Below are 20,752 nucleotides of genomic sequence, written 5' to 3'. Positions count from 1 at the left end.
TAATAGACCACAATTTAGGCTTGGTCTTGGCTTTGCACTGCCCATTTTGGCTGGACATCTTAGGGTCCAAGCGCTCACCTGTTCCAGTATGATCAGCATCATGTCAAACCAGTTCATTTGTGTGTTGGTTTTGATTTGTCATCTGAGTCTAATTGTCTTGGGGGTCTCTACTCCTCTCTAGACTCTTTTGAAATATTCATCTTGCAAACTGGCCGTTGATTGGTGCATATGACGTGTCTGTACTCCGTAAGCCGCAGATACGGAGTTAAGAGGCAGCTGAACAAATCGGCCCATTTTCAAAACTCGAACACATGCTTAGTGTTCGCACTGCCAGCCTCATGGCCCCTTGGCCTAGCAGCTCATTTCTGCGGTTTGACACTAGCATCACTGCTATCCAATGATTCCTAGCCAAGATGTTGGATTTATGCCCCCTACATGGCCCACATACCGCAGACTTGGTCATGAATCATGACGGAATAAATTCCCCCAGACACCCTTCGTCCGCACGTAAGGCTAAGAGATTTTTTTCGTGCTGACATGACCCGTGAACCGAGATCTCAGTCGTCAAAATGTTCTTCTCATCGTCATCGGTATCACTCGCTGCGGTGCTTTTGTTAACACAATGGATCCATTCCACGATCGCAGCGCAATGCTACTATTCCGACGGCAGCAAAACAGACAGCAGTTTCCAGCCATGTTTCCCGGATCTAGAAAATAGCCCCTGCTGCGCGAATAACAAGCCCAAGAACATGGCCAACGACATTTGTTTGACAAGTGGACTGTGTCTGGCACAGATGCAGGGCTACGCCGGGTTGATATATCAGAATGCGTGCACCGATGAAACCGGAAAGAGCAGCCAGTGTCAGAAGATATGCTCTGGCTGTAAGTGCGATAGACATACTCCTAGTGGTCAAAGTTCGACTTTTAATATATTGGTTTGCGTATAGCTACATCGGGCGGAATCCACCTTCTCCCTTGCCCGGCCAAGGGTGTTGACCAGTGGTGCTGTAGCATCAATGGGACGGACTGCTGCGCTAATGCGGGGACTGTCAACATCGGCAGTATCTACGGATACACGAGCACATCGGCATCGTCAACATCAACATCAACAGCCACAGGGACCGGGACCGGAACGATAGCCACGACGACAGTCACCACGACTGCTGCAGCCGGCAACGGTACTGAAGTCTGCACCGATTCGAGCTCGAAGACAACCGCGGTCGGGGCTGGGGTTGGCGCTGGTTTGGGTGCCTGTTTGGTTGCGACGCTATTTGCGCTCTGGTTCCAGCGACGGATGTATCAGAAGAAACTACAGCAGAGCGGTGGATACGCGGGATACAGTCCTGCCAACATGACATATGCCCAATCTGGGTATTCGAATCCGTCGAGCGGTGCTCGGCGGATCGTTTCTGAGTTGCAATCCAACCAAGAAGTCATCCATGAGGTGGATGGACGCGAGGCACCAAAATGATCTCTCGCTCGTGCAGACTGCTATTTGTAGATAAGAGAGGGTGAGGATGGCATTATGTCTGTTACACGACCCTCGACCGCAATTTCGGACCGGATTAATGTGCCAGCTTGTGAAATGACTCCTTGCTTTCGACCGCGTGCGCAATCGCCAGCTCACTCATGGAGGCCAAGTGTTGCTGCCTTGATCATACGTAGGTTTTGCCGGGAAAAAACAAGGCTGACTGGCTTTGGAGCTATTTCGGGAGATCCGTCGTAGGGCTAGAGTTAATCCACAGGCTCATTAGCTGAATTGGGTTGATGAAGGAAGCTTCTGTTAAGAGAGACTGAAGTTGTGGAGATGTGATAGATTAATGCTTAATATTTGTTGGAAGATGATGCGATGGGTCTCCATCCACTGCGTCATACCATCGCCAGTTTCTTGGTCATCCATGTCCAAACTGGATTGCGATCTGCACCGGTGACATCGATGGAATAAACAATCCAACCCGAATCTATAAATTAATTCTCCTGATTTGAGTAGTAATTTGAGCTTTAGTATTCATTGAGTAAATTTGGTGAAAGTCGTTGTCGTGGTGGACTTGGGTCAGGCCATGGTTATATATCTCGGCATGTATCGGCTTTCGACGCTGCTTCTTGCCTTAGGGTCTATCACCCTGGCAAACGCCGACTCGAACGACTTCGATCCCCTCCACCATCTGGCCGGAATCTCCCCCTACTTTACACCAAATGAGCCTCAATTGGATCCATCGGTGCCACAGGGCTGTAATGTCACCCGCGCAGCTTATCTTGTCCGCCATGCCGCCATCTACGCCAACGATTTTGACTACGAGAGCTATCTCGAGCCATTCATCCAAAAGCTGCACAATACAACACAGGATTGGTCCAAAGCGGGAAGCCTCTCGTTCCTGGGCAAGTGGAGCGCACCAATCACCGAGGCCCATCTCGAGAAACTCACCCGAGTCGGTCTGCAGGAGTCGATGATGTTTGGCGTCAACATCCACGACAAATATCCAGACTTCAAAACACCACAGAAGGTATGGACGTCGACAGCCGAGAGGACCGTCAAGACGGCGCAGGGATTTGTCCTCGGATTCACTGGCAACCAAACGACCCAGATCGATCTCACCCACGTCGGGGAATACAAGCACGCCGCAGCCAACTCATTAACCCCGTATGCAAGCTGCCCGGCATACAGCTCCAGCTACGGCTCCAAGCAGTCAAGTGTACGTCCCTTCAAATCAACCCCAAACACTAGCTAACAACACCAGGAATTCGTCTCCCACTACACCAAACCGATCATCGCGCGACTCCAAGCGCAAGCGCCCTCCTTCAACTTCACCGCCGACGACATCGTCGCCATGTTCGAGCTCTGCGGCTACGAGACCGTCATCCGCGGGTCTTCGCCCTTTTGCTCCCTCGACATCTTCAGCCCAAACGAATGGCTCGCCTTCGAGTACGGAAACGACCTCATGTACTTCCACAACACAGGCTACGGCCGCGAACTCTCCCCCGCCATCGGCTTCCCCTGGCTCAACGCAACAAGAACCATTCTCGCCGACGATTCGGCAGCTCAAGACCTCTACGTCTCGTTCACCCACCGCGAGCTCCCACCAACCGTGCTCACTGCCCTGGGCCTGTTCAATAATAGCGCCTACTCGGGCGTGTACGACGTCAACGCCACCATGCCTACAAACACGATCAACTACGGCCGAGTGTGGAAGAGTAGCCAGATCTTGCCGTTCTTGACGAACATTGCGATTGAGAAGATGTCGTGCGATACCTACGGGTATGAAGACGGGGCGTACTATCGCGTTCTGGTGAATGAGGGTCCGCAGCCGCTTGTTGGGTGTCGCGATGGGCCCGGGGAGAGTTGCTCGGAGGAGGCGTTTGAGCTGTTTGTCCTGCAGCGGGGAGAGAGGTATGGGGATTTTGGGAAGGCGTGCCGTGTGGATTATGAGAATTCGACGGATGTGTTGTCGATTTATCAGTAGCCTGGATTCTGCAATCTCTTGACTGGGATTGATATATTCCCACTCATCATACTCGCCGTAACGCAGAAGATTCTTGTGCAAGAGACTAGGTTCCAAAACATTAACAGCAGAGCAACAAACTCATCATATACATCTAGCTATCTACAAGCCCCAATTCCCCTACACGCCTCATACGGCTCCCCCACCTCAATCATATACCTCGCCGGATCCCCCAGGAACCCCCTGCGAAAGTCCAAACACCGCTTGTCGACAAACAACCCGCCCCGACAAGTCACGTCAACCGCATACCGGAAGAACTGCCTGTTGCCGCGGACGTTCTCCGCGCCGTCCTGCTCCGCATGTCGGATCTTGGCGTCCACGCTCATGGCGTAGTGCATGCAGTCTGCGCAGTAGGCGGTGTTGTTGTGGGTGGATGACTGGTGCCGGGCGTAGAGGTAGAGGGCTGTTTGTTAGTAGTTAGTACTCTGTATTGCAAACTAGTGTGGATGAGAGGCTTACTGCATGTGAGGGTGAAGAGACAGATTACAGTTAGGATTAAATGTGTTAGGGTGGGCTTTAGCTTTATGTTCATGTTCATTGTGATGGATATTGACCAGAAATCTGACGGTTAAGGCAGCAATCATGCATGATGCAGCTGGGGAAACCCGGAACGTGGTATATGTGGGGAATAGTACATGGCGCTAGGCCTGAAGCTGATTGATATCGGATCCAGATTAGGAATAGCTCGGTCATTCCAGATGGTTTTCAAGTATGAGAGAGGTTGAGAGAGTGATTTGATCAGGTATTGAGAAAACTGATATTGTTCATTTCGGCCGAGTGAACTCTCAACTCATTCTATAGGTTTATTGTCAAGTGATATGGAACCCAGTCAGTGGTCCTCGCAGCCATAGGAAATCTTCAACTACAACTTGCGTTATATGGGTGTACATTCAAGTAGCCAGTGTGTATTTCATCTTCAGATCTAGAGTATCGACGAAGCCAGTCAGTAGTATGTTAGTTGAGTAGTATGTAAGTTGAAGCAATTATAGCCATCTTCTCTTGATATGGGGATTATTCCCCGCATTGTTTAGGTCCCTCTGCCAAAATGTCGTCAAGATACTTAAGGAAGAACCCCCACTCTTCGTCAAATGAATATAAGCAAGATTCAAACAGCTGAACCCATGATTAGCTTGTAACTCCCGAATTCCTCTATAGGATCTTACCTTTGACTTGTTGTCAATCTTCACGATCTTAAAATTGAAACCATCAGTGGCAATCCCATATACCACACTGTTCTTTTCGCCTCTCTCCTTCCGATTTCTGTGAACTATCCCTATTTTCATGGTTAGAATTTCCTCTCCTCTGTCCCGTTGTCCGAGGAAAATAAGCCATCGCTATTTGAACTTACCTATATGAGCCAACAAAGGATTGTAGGCATCGCCCCATCTTTCCTTTGCCACGACGACAGCAAGCAGATTTCTTCGCTGCCCCTCCGGGTTAATGAAAGTGATGGTATGATCGGACCAGGCAATCAATCGCCGTGTCTCCATCTTAGAAGGGTGGTACATGTCCTTTACTTTTGCCGTGCCCGAACCAAGCTCGTACGTGCCAGCAACAGTTCGAGCCTCCTCAAACCGCTCCACTGCAGCTTCCAGGTGGGGCAACAGGATAATACGGCATCTTTCTTGAAGGTATTTCCGTGGGTTGCGCTGAGCTCGCCTGCTGTTGTCTAATTTCTCCAGCTGTGAACCTGAGAGGGTGTAATTCGGCATTGTGCCTCTAAGGAAAGGGAATAAAAAAACGAACAAAGCTTTGGGTCTACATTGTAGGGTTCCGGGGGTAGTCGAGGCTCCACATTGTCTGGATTCCCGTAATAATCCCAGCATCGTTGGGCCCTCAAGTCGAAAGGTCGACTGAAAGGTGTCACGGGTGTACGACTCGGGGTCTGAGTAGACACCTAGAGGGGGCTCTGTCGCTTCAGGATCACATGATGAGTCGTTTCCAAGGTATATTTGGACCAGTTCATCTCTTGCTCGACCAGTGCTACTCCTTATCAATCGGATGTTGATGTGATCCAATATATCCAACACGAGGAGCTTGAGCGCATCCATTTTGGCTGGGTTAGTCTGCGAATATTTATGGAAGCAGAGCACTAGAAAGATGATCTTATACGGAGGAGATGAGGACCCTTGTATCATTCTGACCATTAGATTTTCCGTAGTAGAATTTTGGTCTCATGAAGCCATGGCCGAGCAAAGCAAACATTGATACATCAAAATTACACGTTACTCAGAGTACCGAATGGACCAAATCTTAGATCTACATGTCCGTTCCTTCCATGTACTTCCTAGACTGAGTACATCGCCCGGACACCTTATAGTCTAGCGGTATTGCATTTTAATGGGTGACATAGCTAGCGCCTGACATGTTTAATTTCCACGACAGTCCGCAGATATCTTCAATGCTATGGTAGGATGTCCTTTGCTTTGAAATTGGAGAGCTTGGGACGGATGACGAAATCATTTAGCAATAGATAATACTGTCCGGCACCTATTTGAGCGATAATTGCCTATATGCGAAGGCAAACTTCAGGCAAACCTCGGGCAGGAATCATTCTAAACAAAGCTGGTTCAAAGCTACATCTATCGATGCACTTTGATTAGTCTACTTGGCTTTGGCCTTAACAGACAGGTTAAGACGCCGCCTAGACTCCTAGAGATACTTTAGTTAGAGCCTAGAATCCTAAATCGAGATTGTTGACAGCGACTGAGGAATATAGGCCTACCTGAATACGTCCTAGTGGCCAGCAAGCGGGTGTAGGAAGGGGCTTATCATAGTATAAATACAGTTGATAGAGCGCCAACAGAAATCACCGCCTATTCTTCACCGTCATGCCAAGATCTCCGCCAAGCATCGTCCAAAGGCCAAGAGCATTGGCGGGGAATTTACCTGCTCTACTGGGCCCAAGGTGGATCGACTTGAAGAATTAGCAGCACGTTCATTGCTCGGGAAAGTGAACCACTACTTCAGGTGGATTTCCCTGGAGTTTGATCTTCAAACCAATTTTGGACATGGAGACGACAATATGCTGGATGTCTTCCTCTGGGCCGACGTCACCAGTAGCTACGCCACGTGACAGTTACCAATTCCGGCGGATTTCATCGTATTCAACTTGATTAATATGCTACAACTTCTGTAGGATATAGCTTCTTGTACGGCTTTTCCAGGAGGAACTACAAAAAAGGACATGGCAGGCAGTTTCCTGCCATATCACGAACCAAGCAGCAAGTCAGACATTCCGGTCACGCATATATTGAACTGACAATAGTATGCAGTCGTTCAGATTCTTATCGTAATCTCTTTTTTCTTCTTCCTGTCTCTGGCGGAATGGGTTTCTGCAAGGATCATCCAAGCCGGAATTATCGGGCAGATTGCAGTGGGTATCATATATGGGCTACCTTTAGCGAATATCCTGGAAGAGGACTGGCAGGACACATTTCGTGTGTTAGGTTACGTCGGGTTGATTTTAATTATCTTTGAGGGTATGTCTGGCACTCTAACCCATGGGAAGAAACTGACAGTATGTAGGAGGGCTTAGCGCTCGTCTCGATCTACTCAAGAGGAATTTCATTCTCAGTCTTCTGGGAGCCGCGGTTGGAGTTCTCTTCCCGATTGCTTTCTCCTACTTGCTGCTTTACCTTGGATTTGGATATGGTATGCCATCCTGCTGTCATAGGAGTATGCCCGGCTAACCGTAGCAGGACCCGTCGAAACCTTCATCGTCGGTGCTGCGTTATCAGCAACTTCTCTTGGTATGTCATGTCTTTCCTTGACCGTTTACATCTTCTGACCCTTCATAGGCACCACCTTCGCAGTTATTAAATCTGCAGCTAGATCCGTAGACCTTGCACAGACACGAGTGGGCGCCGTGCTTGTGAGCGCTGCCGTCATTGACGATGTCGTTGGTCTCGTCTTACTGAGGTATTAACCACCATTACCCTAAACAGCACGAGCCGAACTAATCATCATGACAACAGCATAATAGCCAATCTGGGTAAACTCTCCGGCGAAGGCAACGCCAACCTGGGCTGGATCATCGGCCGGCCTATCGTGGCCTCCGTCGCCATGGCCATCCTCACCCCAATACTCACGAAATACGTTTTTGCAAGGCTCTTCCGACGTTATATCGAGCATGCTTTTGCACAGTTCGATCATGTCTCAAACATCATTCTTATGGTGCTGGTCCTCTGCGCGTTCATTACCATCGCGGCGTACGCGGGTACCTCCGTTCTTTTTGGCGCCTTCCTCGCCGGAACTTTCTTGACATATATACCCAGCAAGCATCCATCCGGTCCGTTTGTGGTCATGAGTCGTGAGGAAGGCGAGCGCGAGGCGCATAAGAGTCCCACTTTCGTACATACCTTTGAGGTGTATCTACTGGACGTGCAGTCCTACCTGATGGAGCCGCTTTTCTTCGCTAGTATCGGATTTGCCATTCCATTTGTGCAGCTCTGGACGGGGAAAAGGATTTGGAGGGGGGTGGTCTTTTCCCTTCTGATGGTCGTTGCTAAGGTATGTACTTCATTCCAGGGTTTAAGAGGCGAGCCTAAACTGACTGCCTAGTTTGCGGTTGGTATCTGGCTCCCGCTGTGGAAATATTCTCCCCTTCTATGGCCTTCCAAGCGGAAGGAATTGTCGAATGGAGGAAATGGTGAACAGGAGCTTCAGAACGACTCATCGAGGGAGAAACATGGAAGGTCGCATTCCAACACTACCTGGTTGTCTGGGCTGCTCTTGGGCTCTGCGATGGTAGCGCGCGGTGAGATCGGTCTACTTATCATCGAGATAGGATTTAATGAGACATCCTATGTGAGTGAGGATGCCTTCATCACTGGAGTCTGGGCGATTCTGCTTAACACCATTATTGGACCGATGGCCGTTGGGCTGCTCGTCAAATTCTACGGAAAGAGGATTGGAGAGGGGGAATGGGGACTGCAAGAGCCAGAGCCACTGCCCGGGCAGAATGCTGAAAACAGGCCAGAGGAGGTATGACCATGCTTGGGTCCGAGGAAGGCAGAGAGGTGAGACTGTACATACTATACCTATATAGTTACCAACCCAAGTCTTGAGCGTCTCATATTCATTGATGCGGGCGCTAAAGGACAGACCATCGTCGTCAATCCGCTAACACCTCGTTGATGTTCTCATCGGTCGAATAGTTAGAAAAACCGGTTTATCAAGAGAGTCTATGTAATCTATATGTATTTGACAGCACACCATGCTCCTCGATGTCCAGTCAAGCATATCGGTGATCGGACAACTCTGACCGACGGTGTCGCACTTTAAAATGGGCGAATCCGAAGTGCCCGCTTACGTCAGACTAACGCCCCAATTCCGCCCGGCGGTCGGGCATTGTAAACCCCGACATGTTTGTAATCTATACCTCTTCCGTGATGATGACACTGATGTCGATGTCGAATATAAATAGTTGAAAAGACAACCCTCCAGCATCATTATCATCATCTCACCCATATTATCGCAAAAGTCCCATTTCGACAATTGCCCGCTACAAAATGTCAACACCAACCGTGATCGTCTTCGGCCCCACAGGCGGCGTCGGCTCCGCGGCTGCCCTCAGCGCCCATGAGCGCAACGCAAAGGTCATTCTCGCCATGCGCGACACCACCAAGTCCATCCCCAATCTCACTTCGGAGCAAGAATCCAGCGGCAACTTTGAGCGGGTCCAAGCGGATCTAACCTCGCCCGAAAGCATCCACAACGCCGTCACAAAAACCGGCGCCAAGCACGCATTCATCTACGTCGCCTTTGGCACGACGGATGCATTGCGCGCGAGCATCGAGGCGCTCAAGGGCGCCGGGATCGAGACTGTCGTGCTTCTAAGCAGTATAAGCATAAACGCGCATGGCGATGTCGACGCCGTCCCACCGACCGACTTCATTGCGTTCTCGCATGCGCAGGTGGAGGTGAATCTGCGGGATGTTTTTGGGGAGGATGGGTATGTGGCTATTCGGCCGGCCTTTTTCGCTAGCAATTCGATGTGGTGGAGGAGTGAGGTTCTCAAGGGAGAGGTCAAGCTGGCGTATCCCGAGGCCAGGTTTGATTTCATCGCTCCGGAGGATATCGGGCGTGTCGCCGGGGTGTTTTTGGCGAAGGGGCTGCCAGCTGGTGAAGATGGGGGCAAGAAGAATATTGTCGGTCTTGTCGGACCAGAGAAGATGTCGCTTAGGGAGGCCGTTGGTGTGATTGGCAACGTCGTTGGCAAGGAAGCCAAGGTCACCAAGGTGGATGAGCAGGAAGCACTGCAGGTTATGATGACGGAGAATGGGGTGCCGGAGCCTATAGCGAAGACTGTGCTTGTTCAGTTCCGCCAGCAGGAGGAATCCGGGGGTTTCTTTAATATACCGGGGTATGAGGAGGCATCGGGAAATGTTCAACGGTACACTGGGAGACCGTCATTGCGCTTCCATGAATGGGTGGATTTGAACAAGGAAAAATTCCTTGCTTGATTGAGAGTGAGCGGTACTCAGCGTTTAATTCCGGCATTCAAGTTATCCTAATGAGATTATGTACATGGTTGGCAGTTGATCACAGGAGACGTTGCTCTATGACCCGGATAGACGGTATGTAGTTGACTGATGGTAGATTCCAAAAGACTCAGAACATTTCTAATTCACAGCCTATGCAATGGAGTCTGCTCTTAGACCCGAGTAGAGACATAAGAGGTGGCCTTGTATCGCACTACGCTCCACATCGCGCTATGCTCATGCAACAGCTACGAAGAATACCTTTTCCTTCAGGAGCAAGTAATGGGCACTATATCCAGCCTCAGTAAAGCGGAAAATTGTCTTGCGTTCGACTTATTGCCAAGATTGACTAGGAGTGGCTCGTCTCGCAGTACTTCTTCTTTTGCCTCCAAAGAATCGTCGTCAAGACACTGGATAGCGAGATAGCCGAATCAGAACCTTTCTTCCGTCTTTTTCCACGTTTACAGCAGGTACAATCTCGTTCCTGCAAGTAATCGTGAATGTCGTGATGATTCAAAGCAACTTCATGCATCATGCACCAGTACGATTCGAGAAGTATTCCACGTGCGGCCTCGTGCTGTCAGCCGGGCCGCGACGCCATGGCTGCGGGTGGAAGCGTTTCTTCTTAGCCACCGACGTCAACGAGTAGCATGTACGAGCGAGCTGGTGTGATTTGAGAATGGAGCGCAACAGACTTCGAAACAACCTGCCGAGTCACGCGCCGAGATACCCAAAGTGGCGACACGGACATCGCCTGCGGACCTGGCCAACTTTAACAACTGTCTTGGCATTGAAAGATATCCAGCAGCTCAGGAACGTGCTGGGGAATGCAATGTGATTTGCAGATGGTTTCGTAGCGGTGGTCCGCCGAGAGCTGGGCGGACCTTGGCGCCAAGTCCGCCCTCCGGCATTGAAGAAACTTACGCAGAAGATTCAAAGCAACGAGCGAATGGGAACGGGCTGTGGCTTCACGTTGATGGGCGTGATGAGTTGGGTTGCCTTTGAGGTTGCCTCAGAAGCACACGAGCCGCCTTGGCGAGCAATCCACAGATCCTTGCTTTCTGCCGAGCTCGGTATATAGCGTCCTCCAGTATCTCTATGTCTGTCCTTCCCAGGTCATCCATCAATTTTCCTTCTCACGCTCCATCAAGGCTGCTGTTGCAGCTTGAAGATTCAAGATGATCCCCCTCGCAACCGCCAAGTATGACTGGATCCTCGCCCTCACGTCCATCACCTTCGTCTTCAGTGCCTTCGGTAATGGAGCCAACGATGTGGCCAACTCATACGCCACGTCCGTCGCTGCTCGCACGCTGAGCATGTGGCAGGTCGGTATCCTGGCCGCCTGTACCGAGTTCATCGGCGCCGTTGCCCTAGGAGCTCGAGTGACCTCGACCATCAAGTCCGGCATCATCAGTATCGACCGGTTTGAGAACCAACCGGGACCTCTCATGCTGGCGATGGGCTGCGCTGAAATGGGAAATGCTGCCTGGCTGATGCTGGCAACCGGCATGGGATGGCCCGTCTCCACTACCCAGACGATTGTCGGAGCTCTGGTCGGTGTTGGCTTTGCCGCTCAAGCACCTATTCACTGGGAATGGACCAAGGGCAGTGTCTCTCAGATTGCCGCGTCGTGGGGAATTGCCCCGGCCATCGCAGCCGGCTTCTCGGCCCTCATCTTCGGCATTCTTAAATACAGCGTCCTCGAGCGCAAGGATCCCTTCAAGTGGGCCATGCGTCTGATCCCCGTCTACCTCGCCACGACGGGCGCCATCCTCGCGCTCTTCATCGTCGTCGAAGCCCCCACCGCCCCCTCACTCGAGGAATTCGGCGCCGGCAAAGCCGTCGGCATCATCCTGGGCGTCTTCTTCGGCTGTCTCCTCATCGGCATCGTCTTCTTCCTCCCTTACTTCCACCGCCGTCTCGTCAAGCAGGACGCCCGCGTCCGCTTCTACCATCTCCCCCTCGGCCCCTGGCTGCTAAAGGACAACTGCCCACTCTACTACCCCGGCAAAGGCGACCAATTCGTAGCCAACTACTACGAAGACGCCTACGGCGAAGTCCTCGCCGGCACGAAAGCCCACACCCACAACGGCGAGAAAGCAAAGGCCCCCACTGACTCCAAATTGCTCGAGTCCACGCAAGACGTCGAACGCACCGCCGCCTCCGCACAATCCACCCCGGAGCTCAAACCCCGCAAGAAACACCTCGGTCCCCACGAACGCTTCCTCCACCCCGTCGCCGATCTCCCCTGGACACACTCGCGCAAGTGGATCGGCTGGACCAAGTTCCTCCTCCTGCAGGGTGTCACCCGGGATGTGGTCACCCACGACTCGGCCCAGCTGCGCGACATCCACTCGCGCGCGTGCCGCTACGACGACCGCGTGGAGCATCTCTGGACATACTGCCAGGTTGTCTCGGCCATGATGATGTCGATCGCGCATGGGTCCAACGACGTGGCGAACGCGGTGGGGCCCTGGGCGGCTGTGTATGCGACGTACCGCGCCGGCGAGGTGGACACCGAGGCGCCGACGCCGGTGTGGTTCCTCGTGATTGCGGGCCTGCTTTTGGGTGTGGGGTTCTGGTTCTACGGGTACCACATTGTGCGGGCTTTGGGCAACAAGATCACGCAGATGTCGCCGACGAGAGGGTTTGCGACGGAGCTGGGGGCGGCGATTACGGTATTGTTGGCCTCGCGGCTGGGGTTGCCGGTCTCGACGACGCAGTGTCTCACTGGGGCGGCGACGGGGGTGGCGCTGATGAATTATGATCTGGGGGCGGTGAATTGGAAGCAGCTCGGTTTTATCTTCAGTGGGTGGGTGTTGACGTTGCCTTCTGCTGGGTTGATGGGGGGATTGTTGTGTTTGATGGCGTTGAATACGCCGCATTTTTAGGGAGTATGTGGATGGCATAGATTGTATGTAACTGTCTCCCGTTCTACGACCTTATATACCCTTTGTAATCAATTAAAAGTTCTTCTATCAGTCCATTATCGAGTCAGGAATCATGCCCGCTCAAGAGAATGGAGCTTCCCGTATTGGCTGCTCCCGTCACCTGCGCGCTGATCTTGCTCTAGCTCCTGGTCATCAGAACGTGTCACACCCTTAGTAGCAGGAATCATAAACCCGGTGGCGATGTATATGCACACAACGATGTACTCCATCAGCGCCGCCATGACCACAAAAGGTCCAATGTCTCCACCCAGGTTACTCCATCTCTTGTCGTCAGGGTGATAGATCGACAGGAAAAGCCATGCGATCCGCACAATGATAAACGGAATAGCCAGGCCCATACCCTTGAGCACCTATAGGCACCATTAGCATTATCCCTTGTACCGTATCCGAAGGGGTCCTACCGTTCGACATGGGCGAGACAGATTGTCATACTGTCTCCAGAAATGCGATTGGATAAGCACCAAGCTAGCCATAAAGACGGCAACAACAATGTATCCCGCCTTGGTGAGCGTATGGCCCGTCTTCACCGAGTCTGCGTCCTTGTAGTTCCCGGTCAAGGAGCCGCCTGCGATGATCAATGCAATCCCGACAATGAACAAAAATCGAGAGACGCTCATGGGCAATCCAAGGGTCTTGTTGTTTTTGATCTCGTAAACGATACTAAACGAGTTAGAGCATTCCCACCTTGTCTGCAAGTGCACATACATTATCCGCAGAAGACCGATAGTCGCTGCAATCAGGGGCAGCAGTCCGGCGTTGAGGAGGATTAGGGCGGCGATGTAGAGGCCAACGCTTGTCGGGGTATTCTCGTAGAGTATGGTGACAATAGCGCAGGCGACACGGACTAGCAATCACCTGTCAGCTCACTGAACATATAGCAGGTGGAATGAAGGCACTTACTCAAGCAGAAAACCTGGAGGATAATCCAGGCCTGTCGGGGCCGGCCATGGCGGTGGAATAGAAGGACCGCAGCGGCTAGTATGGCAGGTACATAGAAGACAATCTGTGCAATCGCGGTCTTAGAATGATCTGTAAGCATTATGTGCTAAGGATATCGCTGAAATGAGGGTAGACAATGATGAAATGCAGGTGTGATTGATAGCTGGTGGATTGAGAACTCAGATTTCGGGGGAGAACACTCTACCTTTATATCTCACGCATCACATAGACCTCATTCAGCCACCGCAGGTAGCCCGTTTCCTCTTTAAGCCCAATTTTCTGCAATATCCAATCGACGGCACCGTGTCGTATAGAGCTGAGACAAAGTCACGTGGCTCGCAGGATTTGACCCAAACAGGCTTAGTGAGGTGGATGCCCCTCATGCCTCAAAAAGCTTAGGGCTGACAAGATTCTTTTTCTCCCTTTCGCAGTTGAGTGGAGAGTCGGTGGCTCCGCCTCTTGAGGCTGTGCCACTCAATAGATTGGTACCTTAGTGGCTTGGAGATTCTCGAAGTTGGCCTTCATTACTGGCCATCCTCATATGTAGGTCCACATTCGCAACCCCTGACGCATCCTCTGCGATGCGCCCATCAACCAGGCCAACTCTGCTTCGTCATTGTGTCGATACCGGATAGCCCATACTGTAATGATTACGGGTACTGACGCGGCAAGCATTCCCAGAAGCGACATGTCTTCTTGCAGGCAGTACTCCAGGGACTGGCACACGTTGCGTGCCATTCTCAAGTAGTTTTTTCCATCGCCCATCGTTGGGGCATTTCGTTCAGTTGAGGTTTGTTCGTCATTGCTCGGACTGGGCTCATGCTTCTCACTGGTTACTTCGACGATAGGGACAGTTATGCCATGCACCTCCTGTAGGTGAATGACGTCGTACAGGTTGCTCAGTGTAGCCCACAGCATAGCCTTGGTGGCCCAATACAGCATCAACAACGTTGCGGTCCTGAGATCGGGAAAGTCGTATATCACAGGAAACAAGCCTTGGTCGTGACCACTGTCCTTGAACAAGGGTGAGAGGACAGGCCAGTACAATGGACCTTCCAGCTGAAGCCGAAGGTCTTCGTAGATGTCTTCTAAAGTCTGATCAGTCCTCATACATTCCTCCACAAGTCCGTATGTTGAATCCAGAATCTCCTTCCGGTGGAGAGACGACAACTGGTCATACCGCTGGAGAATGGACGGCATGCGAGCGAGACAATCCGCAATGCGGTCAGCCATTCGTTTCGGTCGCGAGGCCCACGGATCCTTGCACCAGACAGGATCGCAAATGAAATTCGGCACGCGGTTGCCAATCGCGTCAAGGATCTGACAGTGTCAGTAATAGCGCCTTCCCAGCAGAAGGGATAACAACGCACCCCCTGTAATCTCACGCCCACAAAAAGATCATGCCCGATCCCATCCGTATGAGCATGCATCCCACGCGCCTTTACCAGCGACAGGTATCCTTTGCAGTGGCTCTGATATGCATCCGCCCCGTTATCCGGACACTCCATGAGCTCATACAAGCTCAGAACCAAGCACGAAGCCAGCGTCTCATCTTCGCGTACCAGAGTGCCGCTCCAGAGCGCTTTTTGCATCTCGCGAAGGGCCCTTGTGTACGCCCTTAGACTCTGGTGGATGAGGGCGCTGTCGTTGAATCTCCGACCGATGACCGCCGAGGAAATGGCCAAGGTCGAGAATTCCAGCGCCTTGGATCTGGTGGGGATGTCGGCGAGGAGAAAGAGCCACGGTTTGTACCAGCTACGTGTGCGGAACCGCGGGTGAGGGAGACAGCGCCCGATGAAGGCGTCCAGGAGTTGTTGGCGAATATTGCAACTCATGATGATCTCATGTCCAGGACCTTGGTCGAATGGATTCGGGTTGATCTTTGCTATGTCCTGTCGGTTTGTGCGGGTGGATTCTTTGGCGCCGGGTTGGACCAGGACAAACACCTTGTCGCGCTGGTAGCCCGCGCATTGGCGGTTGGATTTGACGCATTGGCTGCAGCGGGGTCTTTCTTGTCCGCACTGAGTCTGTTAGTCCGGTGTGCCCGTATTTGGATGGATTTCGGCATACCGCGATTTTACGTGCTCGACAGGTTCCGCAGCCTTGAGACTTTCCTCGTACACCTCCCATTGTCGGACTCGCTGTTGAGACGCGACTTTCTGACTCGATCGATATGAAGATGAGATTAGGTTGCTACGAGACAGCTGAGAAAGCTAAGGACAAACAAGCAGCGCTTATCCCCGGGTGGGGTGAAACCCCACCAATCAATCAAAACACAGCCACATCATGAATCTGCTGTTCTCGATTCCACTTGGTCCATAGTACTGTAAGAATGAAAATCCTAAGGGTTCTCCATATGGACTGATCTGATCGCTATCTCTGCATCACATTATTTCAAACTGAAAGATGGCCGACCGGGCTCTTTATACAGCCTCGCGTCTAACCGACTGAAATATATATAATTAGTCAACCTCTGTACAACACTTCATGGAGACACAAGATCGACTGGCGTACAGAAAGATGATAGATTCATTGTCAAATCACGCTATATTATTCTATATGTACTTAATAACGTGAACTCCAGACCAATCCTTCTATCCTAAACAGAAAATGTGAGCCTCAACTCCCGACGACTCCTGGATTGTGGGACCTGGCTAGGATCAGGCAACAATGGCTGCCTTGTGGGCCTTGATGCCTAGGTATCATAATCTTGTTCCTTGTCACGCACAATATATAACCTGAGGACGATATATATAATCTGTTGGATGCAAGATAAATGTACAGCTACCGATTTGCAAGCAAAATGGATGACCAATTACCCCCGGATCAGAAAGCGCGCCTGCACGAGGTTGCCGACCTCATGCTGGAAATCTACCAGATCCTTGCCCAGATGCGCTATCTCGACCCAGCTGGAATCGAACAGGGTCCGCATAATATCGACCATCTGCGCCCGTTGTATGAAAAGGTGAAAATTGATCCCGCCATCATTTACCTCTACAGCATCCTGCCCTATGTGAACACTCATATTGCCGGTAACATGGATTTCTTCCACGGTGGCGCATTCACAGATTTCCGCCGCGAGGAGGACGTGACGCAGGGTCGGGATCCATTTTACGGCTGTCCTGTCGGCGACGACTATGACGATGAGAATGGGCCGTATATTCGGCCGTGGGTAACCCCGTTGTCGCAGCTGGGGAATCACCAGAGCGTGATCATTTACGATGCGCGTCGGCATCGGATCTGGATTATCGACCAGGAGGGGTGGAACACTACTGATCCGGCGCTGGCAGACAGACCAGTCACTTACTCCACGTACTCCGATGATTCAGATAAAGATGAAAAGCGACCAATCACGAAAAGCAAGAACCGCAATGACATCGAGCATATACCCGACCGTCGCGCTGGGGATGTTCTGCGCGATATTATCCGCTGGTATCGTTCACTAGACGAGCTACCTGGTGGCGAGCATTGCGCAGGTGAATGGAGCGGGGATGACATACCCCTAAAAGAGTTGTACCGCGCGTATGGCTGGCCGGATAATCTTGACGGGGACGGCTTTCAGATTGCTCAAGCGAGGGCGCATTGTGCCTCTAGCGCCAAGTACGCCGCTGAAGAACCACTGCGATGCGTGGAGAACTTCAAGCTCTGGAGGAAGCATGCGGAGGGCCGCATTTCGGTACATCAAGCTGAACTTGCGGCGGCCAAGTCTACGGATGACGAGTGGGCGGCGCGTTTCAAGCTGTGGAGGGAAGAGCTATGGTCTGCGAGGAACATTGAGGATCTCACCAAGGCTGAACAAGAAGCGGCAAGGCTGTGTCCGGGAGGAGTATGTCAGAGGAAGGAGGATCTCCCTCTCTGGGAGCTGGAGAGGCTTCGGCAGGAGTACAAGTGGAAGCGGGAGAGTGTGGAAGCGTACCAGAACTGGGCGAACGAGTCTGTCGATACTGACCCCGACCGTGCGCAACATTATCAGATCAGCCTGCAGCAGGCAAAGCGGGAAGCTGCTATCTATCAAAAGGCGTACGAGGCGGCCTGAGCGGACGCAGAACGGCTTTGTCCAGGGAGGACCTTTCAGTCCGCTACCGGAATTGCCTCCCTCGGCAGAATGGATACAGTCACTAGTATTCGGGAGCGGAAAGATACTATGGTCATGATGCGACGCGAACTAGAAGCGCTCAGAGAGTGGGCCCTACAGTTACCAGACGGCGCTATACAGGCCAAAAAGCTTGTGGAGGAGGAGGTCGAAAGGTACGAACGGGGAATCAAAGACGGGAAGGAAATGCTACAGCGGTATGAAGCATCTTTAGCAGAGCACGGTAATCAAGATTGATGGAGTTGGATACATGAGATGAACGCATATCTATACCACTTTGGTAGATTAGCTGCAGTTTGTGCTACATACGGGAGACGATCTGCCGTTGCCGCAGCGATATCACATCCATGCAGATGCGGGGCTGAGCATAATCAACTCCTCCTGCTCTGGATCTCACTTCAATCTTTTACACTTTCATCCACCGTTCATCATGGCAAAACTTCATCTTCTAGCGATAGCATTTTCTCTGTTTGCGGCCGGCATCGAAACACCACATCGCCGAACATACCTCTATGTTGGAGGCAACTACAGCCTCAATAACGATGGAGAACACATCATCACCAACCAGATGTACGTCGAACGACTTACTCCTGTCGATGGCCCACTTAAACAGTACCCGATCGTGTTGATCCACGGAGCCGATCAAACAGCAACGGTACATCCTTCCTTGTCTGAAAGACTCACATAACTAACGCGACCAGAACTGGCTGAACAAACCCGACGGAGACGAAGGATGGGCGTCTTACTTTCTCTCCCAAGGCTACGAATGCTACTTGCTGGATCACACCTCCCGCGGCAGGAGTCCATGGGATGCCCGGGACGGACAGCTGAGGAAATACAGCGCCGAGCATCTGCAGAAGTATTTTACTGCCACGGCGAAATACAAACTCTGGCCACAGGCGAGTCTGCATACCCAGTGGCCCGGAACGGGTGTTATAGGCGATGCCATATTCGATGCGTATTACGCATCTACCGTTCCTTCGCTCGCAGAAAACGCTGCTCAAGAGTCCTCCATGCAACCTGCTGGCGCCGCATTGCTAGACGCCATCGGCAAGCCGGTGATACTGGTGGCTCATTCCCAGGGCGGAGCGATGGCTTGGGTTATCGCAGACAGGAAACCGGACCTGGTGCATTCCATCGTATCAATTGAACCGTCCGGTCCGCCATTCCAGAATGCAGTTTTTGGGAGTGGACCAGCCCGTCCGTACGGATTGACTGATATACCGCTCACTTATTCTCCTGCGGTGACTGAGCCAGATGCGGACTTTGTTAAACAGACGATCACATCCAACTCCAGTGGCACGTCAGATTGTATGATTCAAGCAGATGACCCTCCGCCTCGACGGCTCGTCAACCTGTCGAAAATTCGGACCTTGGTCGTTACAAGTGAAGCATCCTATCATGCCACGCACGACTGGTGCACGGCTCGTTTTCTGCAACAAGCCGGAGTTCCAACCAAGCACCTGCAACTAGAGGAGGTCGGCATTCATGGCAACGGACATATGATGTTCCTGGAGAAGAACAGCCACCAAGTGGTCAGAGCGATACACAACTGGATCGAGGATCCAATCTCCTCATGATATAGCTTCTATATGCAGTCTGCCAGTCAATGCACATCCTTAACTATCAATTCCGGCCGATCCACCCTCCTCGCCCACTCCATCCAACTCCCATCGTAGATCCGCCTTAGATTCCGAAAGCCCGTCTCGCCGAGCGCCAAATCCAGCGCTGCAGCCGTGACCCCCGAATTGCACGTCAACACCAACGGCACCCGCCCATCCACCCCCGCCCCCTCCAACACCTCTTTCAGCTTCTCCACCGGCAAAAACGTACTCGACCCTTCCTCCAGCATCGCCGCCAACGGCACATTAACCGCCCGCGGCATATGCCCCGAGCTCAACCCGGCCACTGCCTCGTCCTCCTCCCCGCTAAACCGCCCCGCAATCCGCGAGTCCACAATTTGAAACCCCTCCTCACGAGCCAAAAGTAGCTCCCTCAACTCCTCAAATGAAATCACCCGGTCGCTATCGACAGGGGTAACGTGATACTCAGACACAGACGGGAGGGGATGCATCTCCCCGCTCGCAACGGGGTATCCCTGGCTAACGTACACACGGAAATTATTCAGGACATACACGGCCTCGTGGCCGAAGAAGCGGAACATCCACGCGACGCGCGGCGAGCTGTAGATCCCCACGTCGACGGCGTCGTAGATGACCAGGACATCGTCCTTCCTGATGCCTAGGGCTGCTACGCAGGACGCGAAATGTGAAGCCGTGGGGAGCATCTGTGGATATGGCGAGGCGGTATCTCTGATGAGATCCATGTCGAAGAAGCTGTGCATGTTACTAAGTGATGGTGGTGGTGCTGGGTGGTTGAGGTGAGGACATACATGGAGTTGGGGATGTGCTGGGCATGATAGGCGGGGGTGTGGACTGTGCGCCGGCCGGCGGCTACAGGGATGATCCGCTGGGTGGTGGTGGGTGAGTTCACGGCAGCGTGGAAGTCGGCTGGGGAGACCAGGATGCTCGGGAAGAGGCCTGTCATGATGCTTTTGATTTTGTTTGGCATAAGTTTGATTTTCTGAGCTAGAGGACAAGATTAGATTTGTTGCAAAGTGTGGGAGGAGCGGGGATAATCAAGGATCCACTATCAATCACGCAATTTTCTCTAATTTAGTTGGGGATAGTTTATCCCGGACATAATCTAATTAAACCTAATGTTTAATTATCCTTCTATCAGAAACAATGTCCTCCAAGTCTCGATCAAGCACAGTAAAAATTG

At 52.0% G+C, this 20,752-nt stretch overlaps 11 protein-coding genes across 11 annotated transcripts; 7 read left to right on the top strand and 4 right to left on the bottom strand.

Annotated features, from left to right (window-relative positions):
• Positions 1–569: 569 nt before the first annotated feature.
• On the top strand, positions 570–1,471 carry Aud_008922 (uncharacterized protein; the record flags this gene model as incomplete). The annotated part of the gene is made up of 2 exons (XM_043293787.1): positions 570–882; positions 948–1,471. 2 exons carry the CDS (start codon positions 570–572, stop codon positions 1,469–1,471), a joined length of 837 nt encoding a protein of 278 aa, XP_043149722.1.
• Positions 1,472–2,078: 607 nt separating this feature from the next.
• Positions 2,079–3,461, top strand: Aud_008921 (putative histidine acid phosphatase; the record flags this gene model as incomplete). Its single annotated transcript, XM_043293786.1, has 2 exons — positions 2,079–2,693; positions 2,739–3,461. The coding sequence occupies 2 exons, from the start codon at positions 2,079–2,081 to the stop codon at positions 3,459–3,461; spliced, it is 1,338 nt and encodes a 445-aa protein (XP_043149721.1).
• Positions 3,462–3,598: 137 nt separating this feature from the next.
• On the bottom strand, positions 3,599–5,212 carry Aud_008920 (uncharacterized protein; the record flags this gene model as incomplete). Its single annotated transcript, XM_043293785.1, has 2 exons — positions 3,599–3,903; positions 4,849–5,212. The coding sequence occupies 2 exons, from the start codon at positions 5,210–5,212 to the stop codon at positions 3,599–3,601; spliced, it is 669 nt and encodes a 222-aa protein (XP_043149720.1).
• Positions 5,213–6,687: 1,475 nt separating this feature from the next.
• On the top strand, positions 6,688–8,492 carry Aud_008919 (cation:proton antiporter; the record flags this gene model as incomplete). The annotated part of the gene is made up of 7 exons (XM_043293784.1): positions 6,688–6,724; positions 6,776–6,982; positions 7,029–7,154; positions 7,202–7,252; positions 7,301–7,421; positions 7,478–8,012; positions 8,064–8,492. The coding sequence occupies 7 exons, from the start codon at positions 6,688–6,690 to the stop codon at positions 8,490–8,492; spliced, it is 1,506 nt and encodes a 501-aa protein (XP_043149719.1).
• A 521-nt stretch (positions 8,493–9,013) lies between these two features.
• Aud_008918 (NmrA-like family protein) lies at positions 9,014–9,967 on the top strand (the record flags this gene model as incomplete). Its single annotated transcript, XM_043293783.1, has 1 exon — positions 9,014–9,967. One exon carries the CDS (start codon positions 9,014–9,016, stop codon positions 9,965–9,967), a length of 954 nt encoding a protein of 317 aa, XP_043149718.1.
• Positions 9,968–11,163: 1,196 nt separating this feature from the next.
• Positions 11,164–12,876, top strand: Aud_008917 (inorganic phosphate transporter; the record flags this gene model as incomplete). The annotated part of the gene is made up of 1 exon (XM_043293782.1): positions 11,164–12,876. The coding sequence occupies one exon, from the start codon at positions 11,164–11,166 to the stop codon at positions 12,874–12,876; it is 1,713 nt and encodes a 570-aa protein (XP_043149717.1).
• Positions 12,877–12,986: 110 nt separating this feature from the next.
• On the bottom strand, positions 12,987–13,975 carry Aud_008916 (uncharacterized protein; the record flags this gene model as incomplete). The annotated part of the gene is made up of 4 exons (XM_043293781.1): positions 12,987–13,286; positions 13,338–13,596; positions 13,642–13,780; positions 13,837–13,975. 4 exons carry the CDS (start codon positions 13,973–13,975, stop codon positions 12,987–12,989), a joined length of 837 nt encoding a protein of 278 aa, XP_043149716.1.
• Positions 13,976–14,412: 437 nt separating this feature from the next.
• Positions 14,413–16,005, bottom strand: Aud_008915 (Zn(II)2Cys6 transcription factor; the record flags this gene model as incomplete). The annotated part of the gene is made up of 3 exons (XM_043293780.1): positions 14,413–15,195; positions 15,246–15,896; positions 15,946–16,005. 3 exons carry the CDS (start codon positions 16,003–16,005, stop codon positions 14,413–14,415), a joined length of 1,494 nt encoding a protein of 497 aa, XP_043149715.1.
• A 673-nt stretch (positions 16,006–16,678) lies between these two features.
• On the top strand, positions 16,679–17,911 carry Aud_008914 (uncharacterized protein; the record flags this gene model as incomplete). Its single annotated transcript, XM_043293779.1, has 1 exon — positions 16,679–17,911. The coding sequence occupies one exon, from the start codon at positions 16,679–16,681 to the stop codon at positions 17,909–17,911; it is 1,233 nt and encodes a 410-aa protein (XP_043149714.1).
• Positions 17,912–17,980: 69 nt separating this feature from the next.
• Aud_008913 (alpha/beta hydrolase) lies at positions 17,981–19,548 on the top strand (the record flags this gene model as incomplete). The annotated part of the gene is made up of 3 exons (XM_043293778.1): positions 17,981–18,191; positions 18,427–18,623; positions 18,670–19,548. The coding sequence occupies 3 exons, from the start codon at positions 17,981–17,983 to the stop codon at positions 19,546–19,548; spliced, it is 1,287 nt and encodes a 428-aa protein (XP_043149713.1).
• A 26-nt stretch (positions 19,549–19,574) lies between these two features.
• On the bottom strand, positions 19,575–20,515 carry Aud_008912 (sulfurtransferase; the record flags this gene model as incomplete). The annotated part of the gene is made up of 2 exons (XM_043293777.1): positions 19,575–20,304; positions 20,361–20,515. 2 exons carry the CDS (start codon positions 20,513–20,515, stop codon positions 19,575–19,577), a joined length of 885 nt encoding a protein of 294 aa, XP_043149712.1.
• Between the last annotated feature and the right edge of the window lie 237 nt (positions 20,516–20,752).

The sequence above is a fragment of the Aspergillus udagawae genome (genome assembly GCF_001078395.1).
Source record: "Aspergillus udagawae IFM 46973 DNA, scaffold_7, whole genome shotgun sequence".
NCBI classification, from domain to species: Eukaryota; Fungi; Ascomycota; class Eurotiomycetes; order Eurotiales; family Aspergillaceae; genus Aspergillus; species Aspergillus udagawae.
The sequence above is the reverse complement of the archived record's forward strand: the minus strand, read 5'-3'. Positions and strand labels throughout refer to the sequence as shown.